At 41.9% G+C, this 21,840-nt stretch overlaps 1 protein-coding gene across 1 annotated transcript in view; it reads left to right on the forward strand.

The window, feature by feature from the left end:
- Nucleotides 1-21,840, forward strand: part of LAMA4 (laminin subunit alpha 4) — a 102,537-nt gene that overhangs the window by 20,330 nt on the left and 60,367 nt on the right. The window contains exons 2-4 of the mRNA XM_075707123.1: nucleotides 1,462-1,563; nucleotides 13,764-13,888; nucleotides 17,921-18,001. Coding sequence (XP_075563238.1) covers nucleotides 1,462-1,563; nucleotides 13,764-13,888; nucleotides 17,921-18,001 — 308 coding nt within the window. The remainder of the gene's footprint in view (nucleotides 1-1,461; nucleotides 1,564-13,763; nucleotides 13,889-17,920; nucleotides 18,002-21,840) is intronic.

Genomic DNA, 21,840 nt, shown 5'->3' on the forward strand with positions numbered 1-21,840 from the left:
CTAATTAGGTCAGTGCAATATAATAAGAAGCCTCATACCTCATACAAATGCAAGCTATGTAAGATCATACCCTTCTGATTTGCTTAAACCTCTCACTTTTCCCACTTTTTGCAAGAGTAAGTGACCTCAGGAGCCACAGAATACACAAAGTGCTGTAGAGACGGCCACAAAAAATATTCCAGGAGAGCCTCAGGCTCTGACAGCCACCTGAGGGACAGCGTTTGTAAATGCTAGCAGAAACAGGGTGTGGTAAATAATTTCTGGAGATCCAAATGGCATGCTAGGGCCTTCACATCAGCTCTGCAACAACATTGCAAGAGTTAGGCAAGGGTAAGAGATTAGGGATCACAAAAGTCATAAGTCTGCATGGATCTAACATAATAATAGGTGTAACACAGGGAGACTGCACAGGGTGAGCAGGTGCTGCCTGAGTAGCAGAGGTTGCTCCTGAGGTCAACCTGTGCGTGTCTCACCAGCATTGCATAATGAGTTAGGATTTCCTCAGTGGAGAACAAGAATTTACACTGAAGATATCAAATGAAAGCTATCCTCTTTCATTTTCTTTCTATTTTCCGGTCTTAGAGGGGCATCTTAATAGTTTTGTTTGTGTTTCTGATTCCTTATATTATTGCTCTAATTAGTATTTAAAAGAAGGTGATTTAGATATTTACAATCTTCTGTTTAATTCTGGTAAGCTTTGGTAAGTTATGAAAAGTACTAAATTACATACACCAGGCACAGCCACACATTTAAGAAATAGCAAGAGGATTTTACCTTTCATGTAACCTGCCCCCATTTATTTATTATGTCACATGAAGAATGATTGAAGAACTGTTGTATCTCCCAGGGACTGATTACTTCCTGGAATGACGACAGGTTATCGCTGGCACATCTCACCAGCCTCACAGCCAGCCAGCCAGCCCTGTTTTGGTAGCCTCTCACAGCAGCCAGCCAGCTTTCATTTGGAAGGGCACTGATCTTTGTAGATACGTTTCTGTCTCCTCTAGGCTCATCATCCAAAGCTCGTCAAGGCTTTGATGTAAAGTAAACTTTCTAAAGCTTTTCTTTTTCAAGTAAAAGCTATTCCTTTCCTATAAATACACCTTCTTTACTGAATAAGGATCATCATTTCTAGTTAACTCATCCTCTAGTACAAAATGCAGTAAGAATCTGCCAGCTCCTCACCCGCAGGCAGGCAGCCACTGCTGGCCAGGGGCAGGACACAGGCAGGAATGCTGGCAGTTTAAATACTGTAAGGCAAAAGAGCAAGCACCAGGGCAGGGAGTGAAGGAACAGACTCGAGCTCAGCAACGTGTGTGTGGTCTGCTGTGATGGGGTTGTGCAGTGTGCTCTGGGGAGACCTGACAGTTGTAATTCTTGTTTTCCCCTGTCTCTTGGCCAAACCTAACTCTCCGAATACATATGCGTAGGAAATGTTTTATTTTTATTTTTTCATTGCAGGGATGCCAAGAAGGATTTTACCGTACCAGCTCAGGAAAATGCTCTCCTTGCAACTGTAATGGTAATGCAAACAGATGCCTTGATGGATCTGGAATCTGTGTGGTAAGGAATTCCTGACTTTGCTGGTCCCTCGCTGAATAACAGTACCTTTTTTTTTTTTTTTAATGATAACATGAACCCTTTCACCTTCTTGCACTCTTGCATGCGGCTTCACATGAAGGCAACATTTCCCAGGCAAACCCAAGAAACCATGATCTGACTCTTTGATTAACACCAATGCTCAATTTCAATAAGCTGCAAAAGCAGCATCTGTACCACAGGAGCTTTTTGCTGAAGGGCAATCATAAGTAGGGCTAAGATCAATACATTGATAAGATTATCCTGGCCAAATTTTGTTCTCACTTACTTAAATTATCTCCAAAGATTCAAAATACTTCATGTGTGCAGTATTTGTGAGTCAGTATGCTGGGGAAAATTTTTAGTCCATCCTAAATATGGAAAGAGTTTTCTATACCCCTAGAGAAAAAATGTATAAATTCAACCATGATTCATTCTCCCCTTTACGAATACAGTGCTATATATCATATAAACAATTTACAATGGTGAGTGACCCTGTGAATGTATATACATGTGTTATCCATAGTAATTCTGCTGCATGGCAGCCTCCTGCTGTGAAGGAACAACATGAGGAGGTTGAAATAATACACGAAGGGAGGAGCATGTTGAACTCCGAGGTAGTATTACAATTTCCCATATGTTCGGTCTCACTCAGTATCAACTCATACAGAAAGCTGTGAGTTAGTATTAGTGGTTGATCACTTGTAGCTCCAGAGAAAAAATCAGTTTAGTAGAACTTACCCCAATTACTAGTGGGCAATCAGAGCAGTAATACACCAAAAACAAAGGATGGAAGTTAATAGTGTAATGTATCTAAACCACATAGCAAGAGCTATGCACTAGCGTACTCTTTACAGGCTTGTAAAGCAGGAGTAGAGCCCAGAGCTCCTTGCTCTGCCATGTGTTACTTTTAACAAGTCATAAACCTTTGCCCTCAGTTTGTCTCTTCATAAAATGACCTGATAATGTTCACATACTTTGCATCGTTGCAGCCTCTATCAAGTTTTCAGTTATACAAATACATAGAGCCATGCTCCGTGGCATATTTCCTACCATTTTTATTCCCATGGGAGGAAGACAGTGTAGCTGACAGTTATTATGGCTTGGCCACTATAGTATGCTTAGGATTGGCTGGTTTCTGTAGAACACATATTGGCTTAGTGTTTTAATATTAAATTTTTAAAAGCTGTTTTACTCTGCCAGGCATTCCCAGCTATTCTCTTTCACATGCATATGGCTTTTGCTCATGGGATGATTGTCCCCTTAGTGTCACGTGCCAGTGATGACAAGAGGAAACTTCTGATGGAAGACTTGAGAACAAGAGAGGGCAATGTCTGCTTCTGATGACTCTGGTGACCAGAGAGTTTCTGGAGTAGAATATATGAGGTAGGGAAGTGATTAGATCATCAGTTTACAAACACAACAGAAGACTTGTTTCCTGTCTGGTACAAAAATAAGGCCAATGTCAAGGGTTGGGGAAAAAAAACCAAACAAAAAGTTACTGTATCAGCAGGAAATAATCCAAAAGTGTATGTGTATTCGTGACTGGCATTTCTCTGGGACACTAAACTCTCAAAACCGATCAGGCAGTAAAGAACAAAACTAAGAGCTAAACTCCAGTTTACAGCTTGAGTTCAAATAAACTATTTGATGGCTTATCTGAATGATTTAATAAGCCATTAAGCTTAGGCCATTTACTTCTGAATAAAGAGGAACAGTAAAAGGCTGAAGTGAAACAAGAGTGAAAGGGGAAAGGAAAGAGCATGGTGCAAGGAAAGAGCAGAACGAAAAGGGGGTTGGACATTTGATAGCATAAAACAGAACCAGAGATGCCTACGGGGGCTGCAATAACAGGACTTTCCTGAGGATTTGGAAAGTTCCAGGGAAGATTGGAAGACTGATGAAATTGATAAACTGCAAAACGTGACAGAGAAAGCCTGGGAGAAGAAAAGCTTAGAGAAAGAGAGATGTAACTTGAATTACAGCAGGAAGAAGCATGTTAGATGAATGAATGCAAGTAGTTTGGGAGAAGGAGACTTGGTGGTTGATAATGTGATTTGTATGAGAATCAGTAGCCTTCCCTAACGACCATTCTGGAGAAGCACAGGAATAGATCTGGCCAAAGCCTGCTGGGGGCTGAGGCTGGGGCAGAAAGGACTAGGTACCTATATCGCTGGGAGGTTCTGTGAAGAGGTAGGACCACATGGTATTGAGAGCTCACTATTTTCTCCATCCTCAAATTTTTAGTCAAATTACTCCAATAATTCTTGCAGTGGTAACCACCACACCTGATAGTAAGATGTAAGACTTTCTGCATTGAGCTAGTTTTTAATAGGCTGCTAAAAAAAAAAAAAAAGAGAGATTCTGTATTTATCCCATATTATTATAATTGTCATCCTCCGTTTATATTAGTATAAACCTGCTATATTCCTGCTTCTGAGACACAACAGTGTTCTAAAATTTTGTCACTTATGGACTCTCCACTGGCACCACACGTTACCCTAACCATGAGTCATAGATATTATTGAATGTCTTTAGCAGAAGATCTTTAGAAGAACTGATGTTCCCCAAAGTTAAAAGTTTCTTTGTTTATTCACACAATGGAATGATTTAAACATGAAAAAAAAATCATTTTTTAAAGTTAACTCTGCTAACAATGATGGAAGACAACATGAAAGTAATAACAACACTGTGATCGGTTGGTAGATAATTATTTTTTGTAGTTTAAGTAATAACTAAGCTATAAGAGCTGAATAAATGAACAAGGCAGTATGAAAATGAAAAAGTACTCTACTTCAAAAGGGATGAAATATAAGGGCCAGACTCCATACAATGCCCTAAGACCATCATATTATGCAAATCCTCCAAATCAATTTGGCGAATGTAGTTCCCACAGCATGCAAATTAATGAAATTTTCATTGGCCTCTGCCCTGAATTTCAAATCAAATAAAATTAAACCCCTATTAATGATGCCTTAGGGTAAAGTACTCACATCTTTAATTTCTGCTGACATAAGCATCTATCTTAGGGTTCTGTTTCAAAACTTCTCTCAGCTTATTCATAGAGTGTAAATCGAATCCATGAGTCTTTAAAAGCTTACTGAATGACAAAATCAATGAATCAACAATCCATTAGATAACCAGACAGAAGAAATTATTGCAGACAGAGCCTTTCTTGCATAGATGTCCACATAAAACTAGCACAGAAATCAATCACATTGTCCTGTGATTAAAACTGAAGAGCCACTCAGCCCATTTTTTTACTATAGAAGATCACCCAAGTGTTAGAAGAAGAGCAGCCAGGACAGTGTAATCTCCATTTATGATATAATATAATATGGATGTCAAATAATGCTTCATTTCAAAGACATTATCTGGTGACACATGTAAGGCTAGTAGCAGAAGAAACACCAAATATTTGTACTGATTTTAGACTTTGGACTTTTAATGTAACCTTCTCAATCCTAGCTAAGAGAAGAAGAGGAAGTCACTTGTAGTACCCTCTAGCTTTTTATTTTGGAAACCTGCATATATGTGATGTTAACTGGGTGAAACTGTAACAGCTGCAAGTGGCAGTCTGCAGACAGTGATGTGCATTTCTCTTGCATAAAGCCCAAGAAATCAGGTTTTGCTGCTCATAAGATATGAAGAGATGAAGAGAATGTTTTGCCTCCTTCACTGTCCCCAGACCTTACCCCACCAGCAACCCAAAGCTGAGCTATATCTTTAGAGTGCCTCCATTGAAGGTTCAACATTTGAAAATTCAGACACAGGAGTGAGCTTCAAATGACTTCACAGCTGAGCAGAACATCACAGTGGCCATGATGGTCAACTCCAAAATGAGTGGCATATGGAGGTGAAACAGCTTGTCTAAAGTGGTGAGATCTCATACCATATGCAAGTAGCATAATGGGCAGGGCTCTACCATACTAAAAAATTTGATTGCATACACAAGGGAAGGAAGTCGCTTGAGGTGACTGCAATGTACTATGGCGATGACTCCAGAAGAACACAGTAAAATGGATTGGAAGGTTGAAAGGATTTAAAAATCACAAAGCTGGGTATCTAGACAAAATTTTTGTTGGACTGAGTTATCAGTGTCCTTTCTGAGGTTTCTACTATTAATGGAGGTTAGATCTTCATAAATGCATGAAAATGCATAGAGCAGAGAAACAAGTCTGGAGAGAGCACTATAGCAGAAGGTAAAGGGTAAATTTGTTGGTGTCTACCTAAAAATCTCTAAAAGTGCTTTGTTATCATCTCAATCCCATACATTTGATCAGTATGTATATAAGGCATCCAAAGATTACTCAAAAATAAATAAATAAATAAATAAATAAATATTACTTTTTTGGAACAAGAGGTACCAAAAGATCATAACAATGGAAAGAATAAATTCACTGGTATCCTTTCCAGCCTTTTATGGATTTTTTCACAATAGAACATATTGTCACGTAAGTGATTTGTGTTTAAGCGTTTGGGTTTGCAGCTGAGTGGAAAGGTTGGAACAGACTTGGCAGTTCTGCCCGAGAGGATAATATGTTCCACATGATTGCCAAGGCAGGTCTGGAGAATCGCCAGTGGATCTACAACCATCCATCAAGCACGAGGAAAAAGCAGCAGGGAGCTAGGAAAACTCTCCAGCTTATTAGGTACTTCTGGCTTCACAAAGAGCCTTGTAGCTTACAGCTCACTGTTTCTTTCTGTAAAGATGGACTACATCTATAGTGACCTTGGTGATACATGTTTGGAAAGCCAACCAGAACTACAACAATCTGGTGCTGAAATGCAGCCCTTCTCTTCTCCAGAGTGTTTTGTATGCAGTAGTTGTCAAAAGCACTAGTGTTAGTGCCTCAGATGTAGATATTTCCCTCCCTTTTAGCTATGTTTTAACTAGTAGTTGTTGTCCTAGCTGTTCTACTATCAAAAACTTGCAACAGTGACCCAACATGCACCCACTTTGTTTCCATTCCCTGTGCAGCCTCTTGTACAAGAGGCACTTAGGAAGTCAGGGCAAAACTGCGAGGAAAGGCTGCTGTTGCTGCCACACCTGCTCAGCCACATTTCCCACAGTAAGGTAAGACAAGTGATGAACTGAGAAAGTAGAGGGCCAGGTGGCTTTGGCAAGACATCATCTCCCACTTCACTCATTAATACAGGACAAGTTCTACAAACCACAACTTTGACATAGAGGGGGTATGTTGACTCAAACTGGATCAGGAACTGAATTTTATTGCTATTCTCATTATTTTAGTTTGACAGTTGTCTTTACTAAAAGTTGCACAATACTTAGTGGGGTTTTTTAGTGCCTCATCTCCTTCATCCATAAGAAATTCTGAAAACTAATATTGCATCTCATCCATAGTGGCTGGAGAGAGAACGCTTGAAATCATAAACTTCAAAGAAAATAAAAGTTAAAACATTGAAATCTCCTGGCTTTCAAGTCATTATGCTGAAGAACTTTTTTTACTACTATTATATGGGGACAGCAGTAAGTTATGGCATACTGACATGGGCAATGTTATGCACGTCTGTAACCTCAGATATGAGGGCATGTCCCAGATTTGAGGAAGTCTAAATCTACATCCCGATATTATACCTCAGACCAATCTCTACTGGTCCAGCAATAAATACAGACAGACTGCACAGCAATGTAAACTGCTTGCATCTCTTTACCTGTATAATTTATTTATTCTTGTGCAATCTTTCTGCATTAAAAATTGTTACAAGACTATCTCTCAGAAGAACAAGAAACAAGGAGTGTGTGGGGGGGAACCAGTTCCTGCTATGTTGTAAGAAAGACTGGTTTCAGTTGCAAAGTAGTATTCAGAATTCCTAACAAGGGTCTGAGGACAATTCCAGATTTCACAGACAATATTTCAGACCCTAGGATTTTTTTTCTTTTGTTTTTTTGTTGTACTAACTTCACTAGAAGCAGGGTTCGGTATTAATTTTTTTGCCCTGGAGAATTCCCATACCATCCAGCATTAGGTGCCTAGCACAGGTGCTCTGCACCACTCTGTGACATGTCGTGTCTTTCTCCTTTAACTCCAGAGGGTAGACAGAAAACCGGTCTGCTATCTTAGTTTCCTAAGGAGGAGGTCCAGCCGGCCTAAATCGCACTAAGCATTAGCCATCTAATTAAGTAATCTCCCTAAAATAACTGCCTAAATGGCACATTTAATGAAGCTGGTGCCTTTGAAGACCAATAGAAGGAGCTCTTCTCTCTTAAGTTCAGGTTCCTGAATTAAGGTGGGGCAGATTCCCACCTCTTAGATTTTCAGTTATATTCATTTACAGAAAAATATGTTTGGTTTTTTTGCTGGCAAACATGTCCTAGTACCATTGCCTGAAGCAAATCAACAAACTTTTCATTGTTATTTGTGCACACACATATTTACTGAGCAGAACTGCATCACACAAACTGCTCTATGGTCTCAGAGCAGCAGGTCCAGCTTTGCTTTCCAAGCAGATGAGTGCAGGATGTCCATGCTGACAACCATTCCCAAGTATCCCCCCACAGCACCTTTTCATGTACTGTTCATGTGTGTAAAGTATAGATAGCTACAGTAAGAGCCAGGTAGAAATGCTCACCCTGATTGATGGTACTGAGTGAGAGCAGAGTAGTAGGACCAGCTAAGGCTAACATAGGAGAGTACACTCCAGCCACCCTGTCATCTGATAAGCTGCTGCTAGTGTACCTATGGACGAATGATTATATGCTGTATCCTCATATAGAAGCTTTTAGAAGCCAGGCTGCTATTACATTGGATTACTTCCTCTGAAGCTGAAGTGTCCATGAAGAAGGGACACCTCTGCCCTGACTTTTGCTTTATGAAAATATAGGTTGCATTAACGTGGGCATGTGGAAATAATTGAGCTTAGAATTTTCATTTAGTGTAATTTAAAACACAGTTTACCAAAAGTAGACCATTATAACACCCAGTTGCAATACTTTTAACTGCATAGTTGTATCTGTTTTCATGACCTTTCCCATGTCTCACTGTTCTGTAGAAAGACAGGCAGCAATTTTCCGATAGCTTCAGTGTTTGACGTCCTAACATACATATCACTGCATATTTTCTAGAGATTTTTACTTCAGTCTTCCTTGTTTTGCAAAGAAAACCAAAACAAAAACTATATACTGAGTTTCTTCATTTGAAAAAGTAGACAGCAATATCAGTAAACATATTCCTACAATTTTGTGAGTACATTTGAATGAACCACTGAGACAGGGAAGGCCAACGCATAGTCCGATTCATAACATCAACCATAAATGATGCCTTTCATTCTAAAGCATGTATGAATACCAGGACCAAGAGTCGCCATTGCAACTCTTACAGCAAAGCACTTCTTTAAAATCCAGTTTCACAAAAATCACAATAAGTGGAATTCCATTTTTTTCCTTATCATCATTTCTCTGTCAAAAGTGTTCCTTTTAGAAGCAAAACACTTTTCTCAAACTAACAAGCCAGTGCCACCCAGTGCTGAGAATCACCCATGAGCTGCAGGGAGGGTGTCCTCCCTGCCTTCAGAGGTGTCTCACCGGCTTCTTGCAGTCAGCAGTTTTGTTGGAGATGCAAGCTAATGGAATATAAAATATAAGGACCCTTTTTTAATCACTGTAAAAATATGATTCTAAATACCCACAGGCGTTCCGAGTTGTTAAATAAGATAAAGCCGCTTTTACATAATCACTAACCAGAGAAAAACTACAGAAGTGCCTCAAGCACTCAGCTAACAGGGTCTTTGGGGTAAAAGGTCCTTTTAGCACTTCCCTTTGGTTTAGAAGATGAAAAACACTGCAGATTTAAGGAGCAACATCAGCTCCCGTGCTGCCCTGCTCTGTTCATCACAATAGTGTCTGAGCTTTGGAAACCAATAACGGATTTATTCTGATAATACCCGCGTGTTGTTTGGAGAACTGAGGACAAAAGAGGTGAAGTGAATTGCTCAGAGCAAAAATGAAGAGCATGATGAAGGCTACAGCTTAATGAAACCAACCCACCCAAGGCCTCCACCAGTGCTTCAGATACAGGATTGCTCTTTCTCTTCGAGCGCTCAGTGCCCACACTCTCTTCTCTATCTTGTGGTACATTAGAATCACCTTCTCATTGAATAATGACAAATGCAAACTATTTTTAAAACTGTATTAGCCTTCCACTGCCTTCTGGCTCACACTGTGTGCCTCATGGTTAGTGCACTCTCGCAAGGGAGGAGTGCGAGATCAGGACATCTCCTGCCTGCCACTCTGCCCTCATTTGCTCTCATCTTCTCCACTCTCACCAAGTCTCTTTCCTCCTCCTCTTCCTCGTAGTCAAGCTTTCTGCATTTTAGAGCTTTTTAGTTACAACAATCTCCTGGTTTTCTGTATGCTAAATACTCCCCTCTTTACAGCAAATATTACTACGAAAAACTGCCTTTAGCTCTACAACCATTGTTGTTTAATCTATTTAAAGATCCATGGAAAAAGAAATTGACTTTTTTCCTTTCCTTACCATATTCTACCTGCTGTAGAGTTCTTTGACCAAATCACAGCTTTGTAGAAATAAATAATTGCTGTGCAATAGGTTCTGTATGACTATAAAAAATGCAGCAACATAAGCAAAGTCTTCTAGAATCAAAAAGGATCTGAACTAAATTAATGAGTCCTAACTGGGGGCTTTAATGGGGTTCAAATGAAGAATATTGGCTAAAAAAAACATCAGACACTCACAAGGGTGAGTGTCCTTTACTGAAATTACACTTTTCAGCACAGATTGATGATATCTGGACACAGACTTAGGAAAAAAAAAAAAAACAAACCCAAAACATCAGTTTTGCCAGGAGAACATTTGGCCACTGAATCAAAGTTACAATACTCTGATACAAAACTCATTTAGCAATGCCTATGCAAGTGAAACTTGACTATTCATTTTCATTAAACATCTTCCCTAATCACATTCCTCTCTTCTCATACTCTTTTCTTCAAAGAACACACCATGGTTGGAGTAGAAAGTGAGTTTCAAATCTGTAGGGACTGTCTCAAATGAAAAATTGGTAAGCCAAGCTCACCCACCCCCAGGCTGGTGCTGCTGAAGAAGCTCAGACCTCAGAGAGGCCAAGGTGCCCCTTGCCCCGTGCTGGGGAGCTCACTCCCACTGCGAGCACTCCTGAAATCCCGCACCCAGCTTCCCTGTTATTCCAGGGACTGCCAGCTGCTGACAGCACAGTGACTTCTGTGATGGGATCAAGTGACTACTGGAGAATAAACCAGGGCACCACAGCCATTTGCTAGCACCTGAGCCAACTCTGAATGTAGCACAAGAGGTCCCCTGCAGGGCTCAGCTGAAGGTCTCTGCAGCCCATATTGGGTTTCCAGCAGCGGCAATAGGAGATGATGTTTGGGGAGGGCACCTAGCCTGGCCCGCTTCTGAAGTCTCCGCTTCGTACTCCAGCAGCATCCATCTCCTGAATCCTATTTGAATCCATTTATGAATCTGTGGCCCATTAATCTCTCTAGGAAACCCCTTTTTGCCCCTGAAAATATTGTTGCCTCCTGGCAGTAGGTTACAGAAGTTTCTTACCTTCTGTGTAGAGAAGTACCTTTTCAAGTCAGTGCCCCTCAGTTCTTGTATTGCAGGATTTGGGTGAACTATTGTCCTGCATTCAGCTTATTTACCAACTGTGATTTTCCATAACCCAAACACACCCTCCTGTCAGCCTTTCTCCCCCAGCTGAGCAGCCCTAGCATTTTTGGTCTCTGTTTCTAAGACACTGGTGAATACTGAACTAAACTTGTCTCACTGCCGAGGCCTAGGTGATCCAAATAGTGACTCTTCCCCGCTCTGAAAAGTGACTTACATCCTACTCGTTGCTTCCTAGCCTTTATCAGCTTTCAGTTTGTAAATCAAACTTTCTTCAAGTCCCCTGACAACGTAGTGGGCTTTTTTGAAAGTCCAAATATGTTACATCCTCTGGTTGCCCTTCATACACTTGCTTATTTGCACCATTATACAGCAGGTTAGTGAAGCAGGAGTTCCTGATTCGGATGATACTTAGCCATGTGCTCAGAGATATTCTTCCTTATTACAGATACTGTCATTTTACCACGGATGGAAATCATATCCATCAGTCTGCAGTTTCCATGATGTCATGGTTTAACCCCAGTCAGCAACTGAGCACCACACTCGGCTCACTCAGTCCCCCCGTCCCCAGTGGGATGGGGGAGCAAATTGGAAGAATAAAAGTGAGAAAACTCATGGGCTGAGATAAAGACAGTCTAATAGGTAAAGCAAAAGCCACGCACACAAGCAAAGCAAAACAAGGAATTCATTCACTCCTTCCCATCGGCAGGCAGGTGTTCAGCCATCTCCAAGAAAGCAGGACTCCATCACACGTAACGGTTACTTGGGAAGACAAAAGGCCGTAACTCCAAATGTCCCCCTCTTCCTTCTTCTTCCCCCAGCTTTATATGCTCAGTATGACGTTATATGATGTGGAATATCCCTTTGGTCAGTTGGGGTCAGCTGTCCCAGCTGTGTCCCCTCCCAACTTCTTGTGCACCCCCAACCTGCTCACTGGTGGGATGTTGTGAGAAGCAGAAAAGGCCTTGACTCTGTGTAAGCACTGCTCAGCAATAACTAAAACATCCCTAAATTATCAACACTCCAGCACAAATCCAAAACGTAGCCCCACACTAGGAACTATGAAGAAAATTAAATCTACCCCAGCCAAAACCAGCGCACACATGATACACTGTTTGTACGTCAGAAGAAGAAAGAATCAAGCACACTAACCTAAAACCACAGCAAATATGCACTGACAGAGTAGCTCTCCACATATTTCTGCCATGGAGCTGACTCCTTGCTGCCTCAAACCTTGCATAGCTGTTTGCATCTGTACTGTATCGGTACAAAGTGGTGTAATTGGACAGTTCTGATTCAGGGATGTTGCAAAATTAATTGCACACTTGCAAGAAAGGAAAGCACTTCTGCATCCTTCCTACTCTTTTAAAGTAATTCATGGAGACAGTTAGATTTCGGAGGGTTGTGGGTTTTGGATGGCACCTTCTAGGTATTTTGCTGAAGTGGAAAGGGGGACAGGAGACTGCAGGAGTCCTGCAGCATGCAGGAGCACTGTTCATGCACTCTGCACCAGTCACCCAGCTCCCTGCCATGTGCCTAGGGGAAATCCCACATAACCGGTGTCATCTGTGTCCATTTGTAAACCAAAAGATAAAACAATGCTTACTTAAGATTGCAGGACTTACAAATTCTATTTAGAATTATTTGCAGCAAACCTTGACATTTTTTTGTGATTGAATATATTATGAGAGGCATAATTTTGTACCTAGCATCATGAAATATTTTGGAACAAACATTCTGTATGAGTTACCACAGCTTGATTTACTTCCATGGAGCCCCAACAATATCATCTGGTGGTCAATTTGCCTCTGCATGAGGAAGCATATTTCCTCACAAACATCAAACCATGGAGACGAAACTTGCTTATAAAGTGAGTGACATTTTGCACAGTTGCTCTGTATTTTATAGAAGGCCACTTATAGAAGACTCCTGCTTCTTCCCTCCATTAAGTGGACTTCCTTTAAGGCTGAGAACAAGGTGTAGTGACAACACATCCCTTCATGCTGTAACACTTTTCTTCTCAGGAGAAAAACATCAGAGCCACTGGTGTATTAGCCACCATTTGCAGGCAGATTTCCCTGATGCTCTTTTCCAGTCATCAAGTGCAAGAAGCAGCCTCACTGAAACCTGTATCTAGACTGAAATCTGTCAATAGGATTTAGCAGCAGATATTTTTCATTTTGTTTTGGTGTCAGTAAAGGAGATTTTTTTCCTACTGGAACATGCAACTCAAAACAGGGCTGCTGGCTACACCTGAGTACCCCTGACACCTCTGACGACAGGCAGTGCTGCTTCTGTTCCAGCACCTGGCAGGCACATACGTCTGTTTTGTCCTGTACCACACCTTGCCAGCACTTGCTGGCTGGCCAGTGTAATCATTTATAGCATTTTTATTTGTAGCAATGCTAGCTGGTTTGGCTTCATCTGTCAATGCCTTGAAGGGTTGGGGTCTGGCATCAGCCCCTATGCTGCTTGGCCGGATCTTCCGCTAAATGATTTCTTTCTGAATTAGGCAGCACCTCTGTTTAACTTTCACCACTCTCTCTCTTTCCACTGAAGGACTGCCAGAGAAACACAACAGGACAGCACTGTGAGCAATGTCCGGACGGCTTCATTGGTGATGTTGTTAGAGGAGTGCCCACGTTCTGCCAGCCCTGCCCCTGCCCCCTGCCAGCACTTGCCAAGTATGTAAAGAGTCTCTGCTTCTCTTTGATTTGGGCTGGCTTTGGCCTTTTCCAAGGTGGGGTCAGCATCTCTTCCTGCATGCAGGAGACAAAGGCTGCTGCTCTTGCCAACCAAGGGAAAATACAAGGACTTCCAGCTGCTCACATTTATAACCACAGGAAACAGCATTTCATTTAGAAGGTGTAAAATATCCTGAAGTGCTCATATCCATTCTTACCAAGAGGGAGGAAAAAATATTTGAGCAAACTCAAGTTCTCCCTCCTTTATGTAGGAGACATTATTCAGCTGTCTGGTTACTTCTAAGAATCCCTCAAAGACAAATTCCCTAGGAAGGTGATATCCGGGATGTATGTGGCTGAGACAGACAGAAAGATCAATTCATGACCTCTGGATGGTAAAACTGTCCATGAAAAAGCATAGCCAGGCACACTCCTGAGCAAACTGGCTAGGTCTAGTTAGTACAGGAACAGTTAAAAGGAAAGAGCTGGAGGACCCTGTGACAGGTACAGTGCCCTTCAGCCGATGCCCAGCTACCTTTGGCAGCTGAAGCCTGACAGAAAACCAAGACCAAGACAAAGAGCTCCAGCCATTAGCTACTTTGTGCCTTCAGAAGAAACAAATAACTACAAACCATGACCAGCTATTAGAAACCTTTAGTGGTACATCAGTAATGCAGGTGAAAGAAATTATCAGCTTGAGGTCCTCTGGCTTGAGGTCCGTGCTCTGAGAGAAGCATCTATGCAAATCCCACTATAGTGCACACAGGAGATGCTAGTAAATACTTGCCAATGTGTTAAAGCTATTTTTTAGTGAGATACCTACTCCCCTTGTGCTGTTTCCCATTTTGCTTTCAGCAGGGCTGCTCAGCAAAGGGGAATTTCCTCCCTGTATTTGTTTGCAGTTGCTATAGGATTACTCATGCAGCCTCAAGGTGGGATGAGCCACATTTTGCTCAGCTGCTCAGTGGGACAGGCTCAAAATGGCAGTGGAGCAAAATCGCTCCTGCCAAACTCCCTCAGATCTCCTCTTGGCTTTTGCAGCGAGCTGCAGACATGTGCGGAGAGCCATGGGGTGGAGAGCAGCTATTGTTGAAAAACTGCAGCTTTGCCTGGATTAGAGAGAAAACCCTCCAGAGGCAGAGAAAGAACCTGGCTTTGCTCACATTTCAAAAGGCTTAGGAGTGAGTGAGCTCACAGACAAAGCAGACCACTTCCTCCAGTTTTAGTAGTAGCTGTAATGCCAGAAATAGTAGAAATACAACAGTCGGAAGCAGTGCTTTTTCCTTAGCAAAGGAAAGTGATTTTTTTTTTAACCTGTTGGGCACAGAGCAGCCACTTTGGTGTAAGGAACAGCTTGCTCAACCACAACCTGGACTGCACATGCTTGAGGCACTACTGCATGATGTGACCCAGTCTCTACCGAGCACAGCCATTCAAGCAGATGTCTAGACTGTCCTCCCTACGGTGCGATTTGGCAGAGCATGGCCGGGCCTGCATTCACCGAGTCCTGCAGCCCACCGGGCTCTGCAGCAGTGCCCCGCAATTGCAGGGAGCCAGACAGCCCACCAGCCCAGCAGGGCTTGGTGCAGTGGGACCAGCAGGTACCTGAGCTACAGGCTGACTCTGCCAGTGCTGTGGCAGATGGGCGCAGAGGCCAAGGAGCATTCCCTGCTTCAACATGCTCCTTAGCCCTTCTGCTAGGGACATATGCCTCTCCTATTCCAGACCACTAGAGAGAAAGAAGCCTTGAACCCAAAAGGACAGCAGCGTGAGATTGGGAAAGGAGAACAAAAGTTGCAAGGAGCCTGAATGCAGATGCTTCAACATTAGCAGCATATAGGAGTTAGACTTGATGATCCTCATGGGCCCCTTCCATCTCAGGATATTCTATGTTCTATGATATGTCACCCCTTTAAAATTACCTCAGTAAAAATCCACTTCAATTTTTCAGGGTTTTCCCTCGGAAAAGTCCTGAAGGCTATTCCTGAAAGTTAAAGGAATATCTGATCCCTGTTTGCTTCATACCCCTATTTAAATAACACGCAGAAATTGCCTGTTCAGCTTCTTGCATGAGAGAGATCTGACCACAGCAATAGCCTTCAGCTGGGGCTGGAACAGGCAAATAATAATGATTGAGCAACATTCAGCCTTGCATAAGCAAATTCAAAGAATAAACGTTCTTCCTCTTTTTTTTTTTTATTTTTCCACCATTAATCCTACTCCATTTATATTAAGGCAAAACAGTAACTACCAGAAAGCAGAGAAGCATTAAATGCCTTAAATAAAGAACATCCAAAGGATGATGTTTGGTACTCTGTTTTACTTTGGAAATAGCCAGTGAATTCATAATAGACGAAGTGACCAAATCTGCAAACTGACAGACTCAGATATGTATTTTTTTCTTGGAATTCATCTGTGTGTCTCTAGATTATTCTGGCCAGACTGTCTTCATATCTGCTATCCTGGGAACTTTTGGAATAACTTTTGGACATTACACATGAAGTCTAATGTCATCTCTTTGGAATAAAAAAGAGGGAGTTTGCTTCACAGCCCAGATGTTACTTCTTTTCAAACCTGAGGGAATTTTACGAATTTTTTTCCCCCTAAAAGATCACAAAAAATATAAAACCTCAGGAAGGCTTCGGTCTTATTTCATAACTTAAATCCACAATGTGGTTTTTTTCAACTACATGAAGGAATTAGCCTCTGTAAAAGAAGAGGAAGGCTGCCAAACTGTTATGACTTTCTCAATATGTTCTCAAAAAAGCTTTACTGAAGTTAATTTGTGAATTCCGTGAGAAGAATCTCAGTTTATGTTCTCTCTGATTATATGAAATGTTTTGAGACAGCACAGATCCAGACACAGATTTATTTGATCCTGGTTGTCCCACCAGCTGAGAAATGTTGGTGGGAACCAAAATTATGCAGGAATTCTTGTCACCTTTCAACGCTGTTCATTCCTGGAACAAGCAGTGCGTGAATCGTGCTCTTTCCCATTGCTCCGAGTCTTTTGTCCTTCTGTGCGAAAGGGATGCAATCTGGCCAGAGCTGCCCAGCACTGTACAACTCGCGACCTGCGTTTCAGCAACCATGGGCCTGCAGCTGGCAATTGGTGCCACTCACTACTCTGGTCGCACTCCAGTGCTGGCAGGCATTTACTCACACATATTGCAAACTAACTGGAAACATCTTTAGGACTGTATGTCTTTTTTTCTGCAAATGTTTTTAAGCCATGTCCATCACTGTGTTTGAAGCATATACAATTTGTACTTTCCACATCTGGCTGCTGCTGTTCCTTGGGTCTCATATTTAGTTAGGCATTTGTTAAATCCTGAAAACATAAGAAAGCAAAGGAATCCATGATTTAGAATGATCTCAGTGAAAATTACAGCGCAAGCCATTACTGCAATCAGTATCACTACTTGGCATGTTGGTCTCAGAAGAGGCCCCAGACTCCTTCCAGCTTACTCAGAGAGACAGTAGAGCAGCCTTGGTCACTGTAAATAAGGATAGCATCACTGAATTCAGTTTTCACCACTCGCTACTTCCAGACTGGATTTGAGGAAAACTGCAGGATTTGCATAGGAAACTGCTGCACCCATTCCAGAGACTACATTCCTGAAGTGCTTACTGTGGTGTCTTTCATAAGCAATATTTCACCCCTTAGAATAAAAGACAGGAGCAATTAGGTTCACATGGCATACACATTTATCCTAAGTCCTTTATCTAAAATGTGTGTATCAAAACCTGCAGGTGTGTCTGATCTACACGGCAAGACAGGAAATTATATGTATCTGCATTTACATAGCTCCATAGTGCTATACACTAATCAGTGCTTTCTCCACTAATTAAAAAGACTAAACAAGGGGTATAATGTGAATGACATACAGAACTTAAGAATGCCTATTCAGCAACGAGTAACCAAGAGCCAGACCTCACACTGACAGCAAATGTCCACAGTGCAGTTAAGAAATACTCCCAGGTGTTTGCCATTGCCTGCTATTCTAACTGTTCATTGTAATGAAATTCCAGCTTTGCAGTCTCCTGTTACAGAAAAGGTGGAAGTGTACGCTGTGTCTGTAAGGAAAACTATGCAGGACCCAACTGTGAAAGGTAAGAAACTAATGGGATGACTTACTGGTCAACAATACTGATGTCCAGAAGTCTTCAAGGGAATCTTCCCACACTGGGGAGAAATCTTGTGCATGTGTTTTCACCAGGTTGAATCATGTCTGTTAAAGGATCTCATTCAGTTCTAAAAAACATAAGAACTTGCTGTGGGTAAGACAGGGTAAGACAGACTTTTACATGTGATGTATTTTGATCAAGTTCTTGCACTTTGCCTACCTTCATGTGGTGATCTTGCTAAAAGGAATACAATTTAAAAATCAAACTAAAAAATACAAGTCAGAACCAGCAGCTGAAGTGAAAAATAACCACCACATAGATGCCTCTTGCAATTCACCACTCTAAAACATACGGCAGGCTTCTACCAAATGAATTTTTCAAAAACAAAGGAGAAAATGCATTATCTAGTCAAATTCTTAATGAGCAGATGCAGCTTTTTTTAGTCAAATTTTAAATGTACTTCACAGACATAATTCAATAAAGTCAAGCAAACAACCATAGGCTAGTGCTGCCTTTCAACTTTCCCTTATGCCCATAAACAATTCCCAGTAAATATCTTCTAAATAACAAAGCACACAAATAAATGGAGCTATACAACAGAAATATAACTTACCCTCCTACATCATAAAGGGCCATCTTACTCGCTATGAACAGACATGGATGATGTTTCAATGAATGTCAGAGGCCTGATGATAATTCAGAAATTCTCCTTGAAGAGCCAATAAATTAAAACAGCTCTAAGACAAAGACTGAGGGGTATAGGATGGCTCAGACACTGGCTTTCTGAACACCTCATTTTGTTTTTCCTTAAAGCCCCTGAAGTATTTAAGACTTCAGTCCACTGTCATTAATGGGCAAGTCTTGAATTCAAATGATACTTAACATAACTATCACAGAAGGGAGAAAGGGGATGCTTAAGATGCAAGGAGAAATCAATATGAAAAAGGTAAGATGAAAACAAGAGTGAAGGCTTTTGCCCTTACAGATGATGCAGAAACATCAGCATATTACCTATTACCTCTGCATCGTTAACATGGTGACAGCAATAGTGAAAGTCCTTTAGACAGATGGCACAAAAATAAAAAACCCACCCTTGTTTCCAGGCCTATGGCTGTATTCTTTTGTTCTTCCAAAATGTCAGATTTACACACAAAGGATAATGCAGATAATTAAAAGGTCAGTGAGGCTTCTTAATGGTTATTAAAATGTCAACCTAGACTACAAGCAAATCAAATCCTATGAAATGAGTAGCAGATGCATAGTAACAGTAGAAAATAGCATCAGCTTTGTTTTCTAATAGCCACTACCCAGCTTGCCACAGTGCATCTGTCTCAGGGAAGGCAAAGCTGCATAGATGGGTTAGAAAACGCCACAGAAATAAATCAGCCTGTCCCAGTCACCGTGTTAAGCCCTTGACTAACTGCTGGGGCAAGCGGCAAGCAGTGGCAAACAGGACTTTCCTTCTGGTAGGTTCCTGGTCCTACTCCTATTTGTGTCAGAAACAACGAAAAGCATTTTGAGACTACTGAGAAATGCATTGTTCGCCTCTGTCCACTTGCTAAAGACCGAGTCCCTGCCTCGCATACGCCGCTGCTGGGCACTGCCACCTGCCCCTGCTCCCACTGACAGCTATCGTGCCGTCAGCACGCTGGCAGGAGGGCTGGGGGATCCTGAGCGAGAAGGGGCATTGCCCCCGTCCCTCCCTACAGCCCAAATAGCAGCTCGTGCCCCCAGGAGGAGGAGGGCTCCGTCCTGCTCACCGCCCTCCCTCCCAGTTCTCCGCGGTGGTCGGTGGCAGGCACCACGGAGCTGCAGGACACCCCTCCACTGGCGGGGCGTGGGGCCTCCAGAGCGGCACAGCGGCAGGCAATCTGCTCCCTTTCCTCTGGCATTCCCGTAGGAGGCCTTCTGGTGCTGCTCCAGGGGCTTGGCACAAACCTATCCAGTTTATGGTTGCCAGCAAATGGTGTTGCGAAATCACAGAGGCCTTTGCTAGGAACTGGGAAAAACAGCTTCCCAATTTGAAATTTAGGAATGAATCATTTTGCTCCTGGACTCCAGCAATAAGGCATTAAGGTGGTAGCAGATGAAATCCAGTTTTTATACTTTTGTTAAATCATACTTTAATGTCCAAAGCGAATAGAGGAAAAAGGTTCTTTTGGCATTGCCAGGGAAGAGGAAGTTAGTTTCTTACTTACCAATAATTACAGGAAGCAAACATGGCTTTAAAACAAAACAAAGATAACTTAGCAGCTTTCTTATGGGAGAGGAAATATTCTTTGCTAGCAACAAAGAGCCACTTATTGATACAGTGGAGGAAAAGACACGTACCACAGGCCTCTACTTTTTCAGACCGCAAAGTGCAGAGACGGAGTAATATGTTTTCGTCCAGCAGCCTCTGCTCTTCCCACATGCTACCGATTCAAAAAAGGCCAAGTGCAGTCCAGCCCTATGAGATGCACTGAGTGGCAAAGGGAAGGCAAAAGTGAAGGTGGAATATTTATTTTCAGCTCTAAAAGTTTCTATTTGTTTTAGACAGCTACTCCAGATAAGGAGATAGAGCTCATAAAAGTGAGTCAGATGGTCATAAAAAGCAGCACTTACAAAATACATCTGTGAGGATGTGAGGAACTGTCCACTACGTTTCTGACAAATGAACTGAATAGTATATTTCAGAAAAGAAAAAAAAAATATCAGCTTGTCCTGATGAAAGGGCAGATGTTGTGGGCCTGATGGGAACAGTATGCAGTCTTCGGTAGATGCTGGCTGAAAGCCAGAGCTGGATAGTGGAAAGAAAAACACTGGTCTGGCCCCAGCCCTGCTCCGTCGTTTCTGTGATTTGGTGGCCACATTAGACAGACAACCATTCGGAAAATACCTAACTACAGAAAATTTAAAAGAAATTCTGTAAGATTTTGAGAGTTCAGAATAAAGGAAATTATTTATAAAAAAAAAAAAAATAGAGGAGGGCAGTTCTTGTTCAAACTTCATAAACATACCGAAATTTTGAAATTTGGGAAAATGCTACAACCTTACTACAAATATTAGAAAATTATAGCAAGACTTTTGGCATGACTAAATAGTAGCATTACCCATCACTGTCCGTTCTAGCTCCCATGGGAAGAGGGAGTGACTCCACCAAAGTCAGCTAAATCACACTCATGATCCGTGTCACATTCACAGTTCTTCGACGGGTGCACAGAACTCCAGGTCACAATTTTATTCGTTACATCTGGGTCACCCAAGTGATAAGATCTGCACCAAAGATTCTGGCAGTGCTGCAAAGAGACAGAGTCTTTGCCATTGGCAAAAGCAGTATTTGAGGCAGCCAAGTGGTTTATATTAAGATGCTTAAACTTTTATGTGTTCTTACTGTGGGGGTTCAGGACTGGAAAATGAACAAAGCAGCGCTGAGAAAATTACTTTCTTTATTAAAAAAATCAGCAAATGTAGGAACAGATCAAAACTGGAAGCTCTTATCAGATCTCTCACATTTTGATCGTTCAGACATAGCAGAACCTGGATTTGACTATGTTCAGATTTTAGGAGACAACAGACCTCGGCTCAGGTACCCAGCCAGAAACCTGGGAAAATTAAACTAAACTTCCTGAGAGCTCACCCTCCCTGCCCACCAACAGCAGAACAAACAGCATCTTAAAACAGGATGTTAGGGATGGGAGAAAACACGAGGACAACAGGGTGACAAAATAGGATGAAATACAAATAACTACTCTTTACCTAAATCACTGCAACAACTATTCAGTCCTCAGATTTCTTCAGTAAGCAATTGCAATACCAGCTAGTTATCCCCCTCCCTGCAGTAA

This window comes from Pelecanus crispus, chromosome 3, assembly GCF_030463565.1.
Source record: "Pelecanus crispus isolate bPelCri1 chromosome 3, bPelCri1.pri, whole genome shotgun sequence".
Lineage (NCBI taxonomy): Eukaryota > Metazoa > Chordata > Aves > Pelecaniformes > Pelecanidae > Pelecanus > Pelecanus crispus.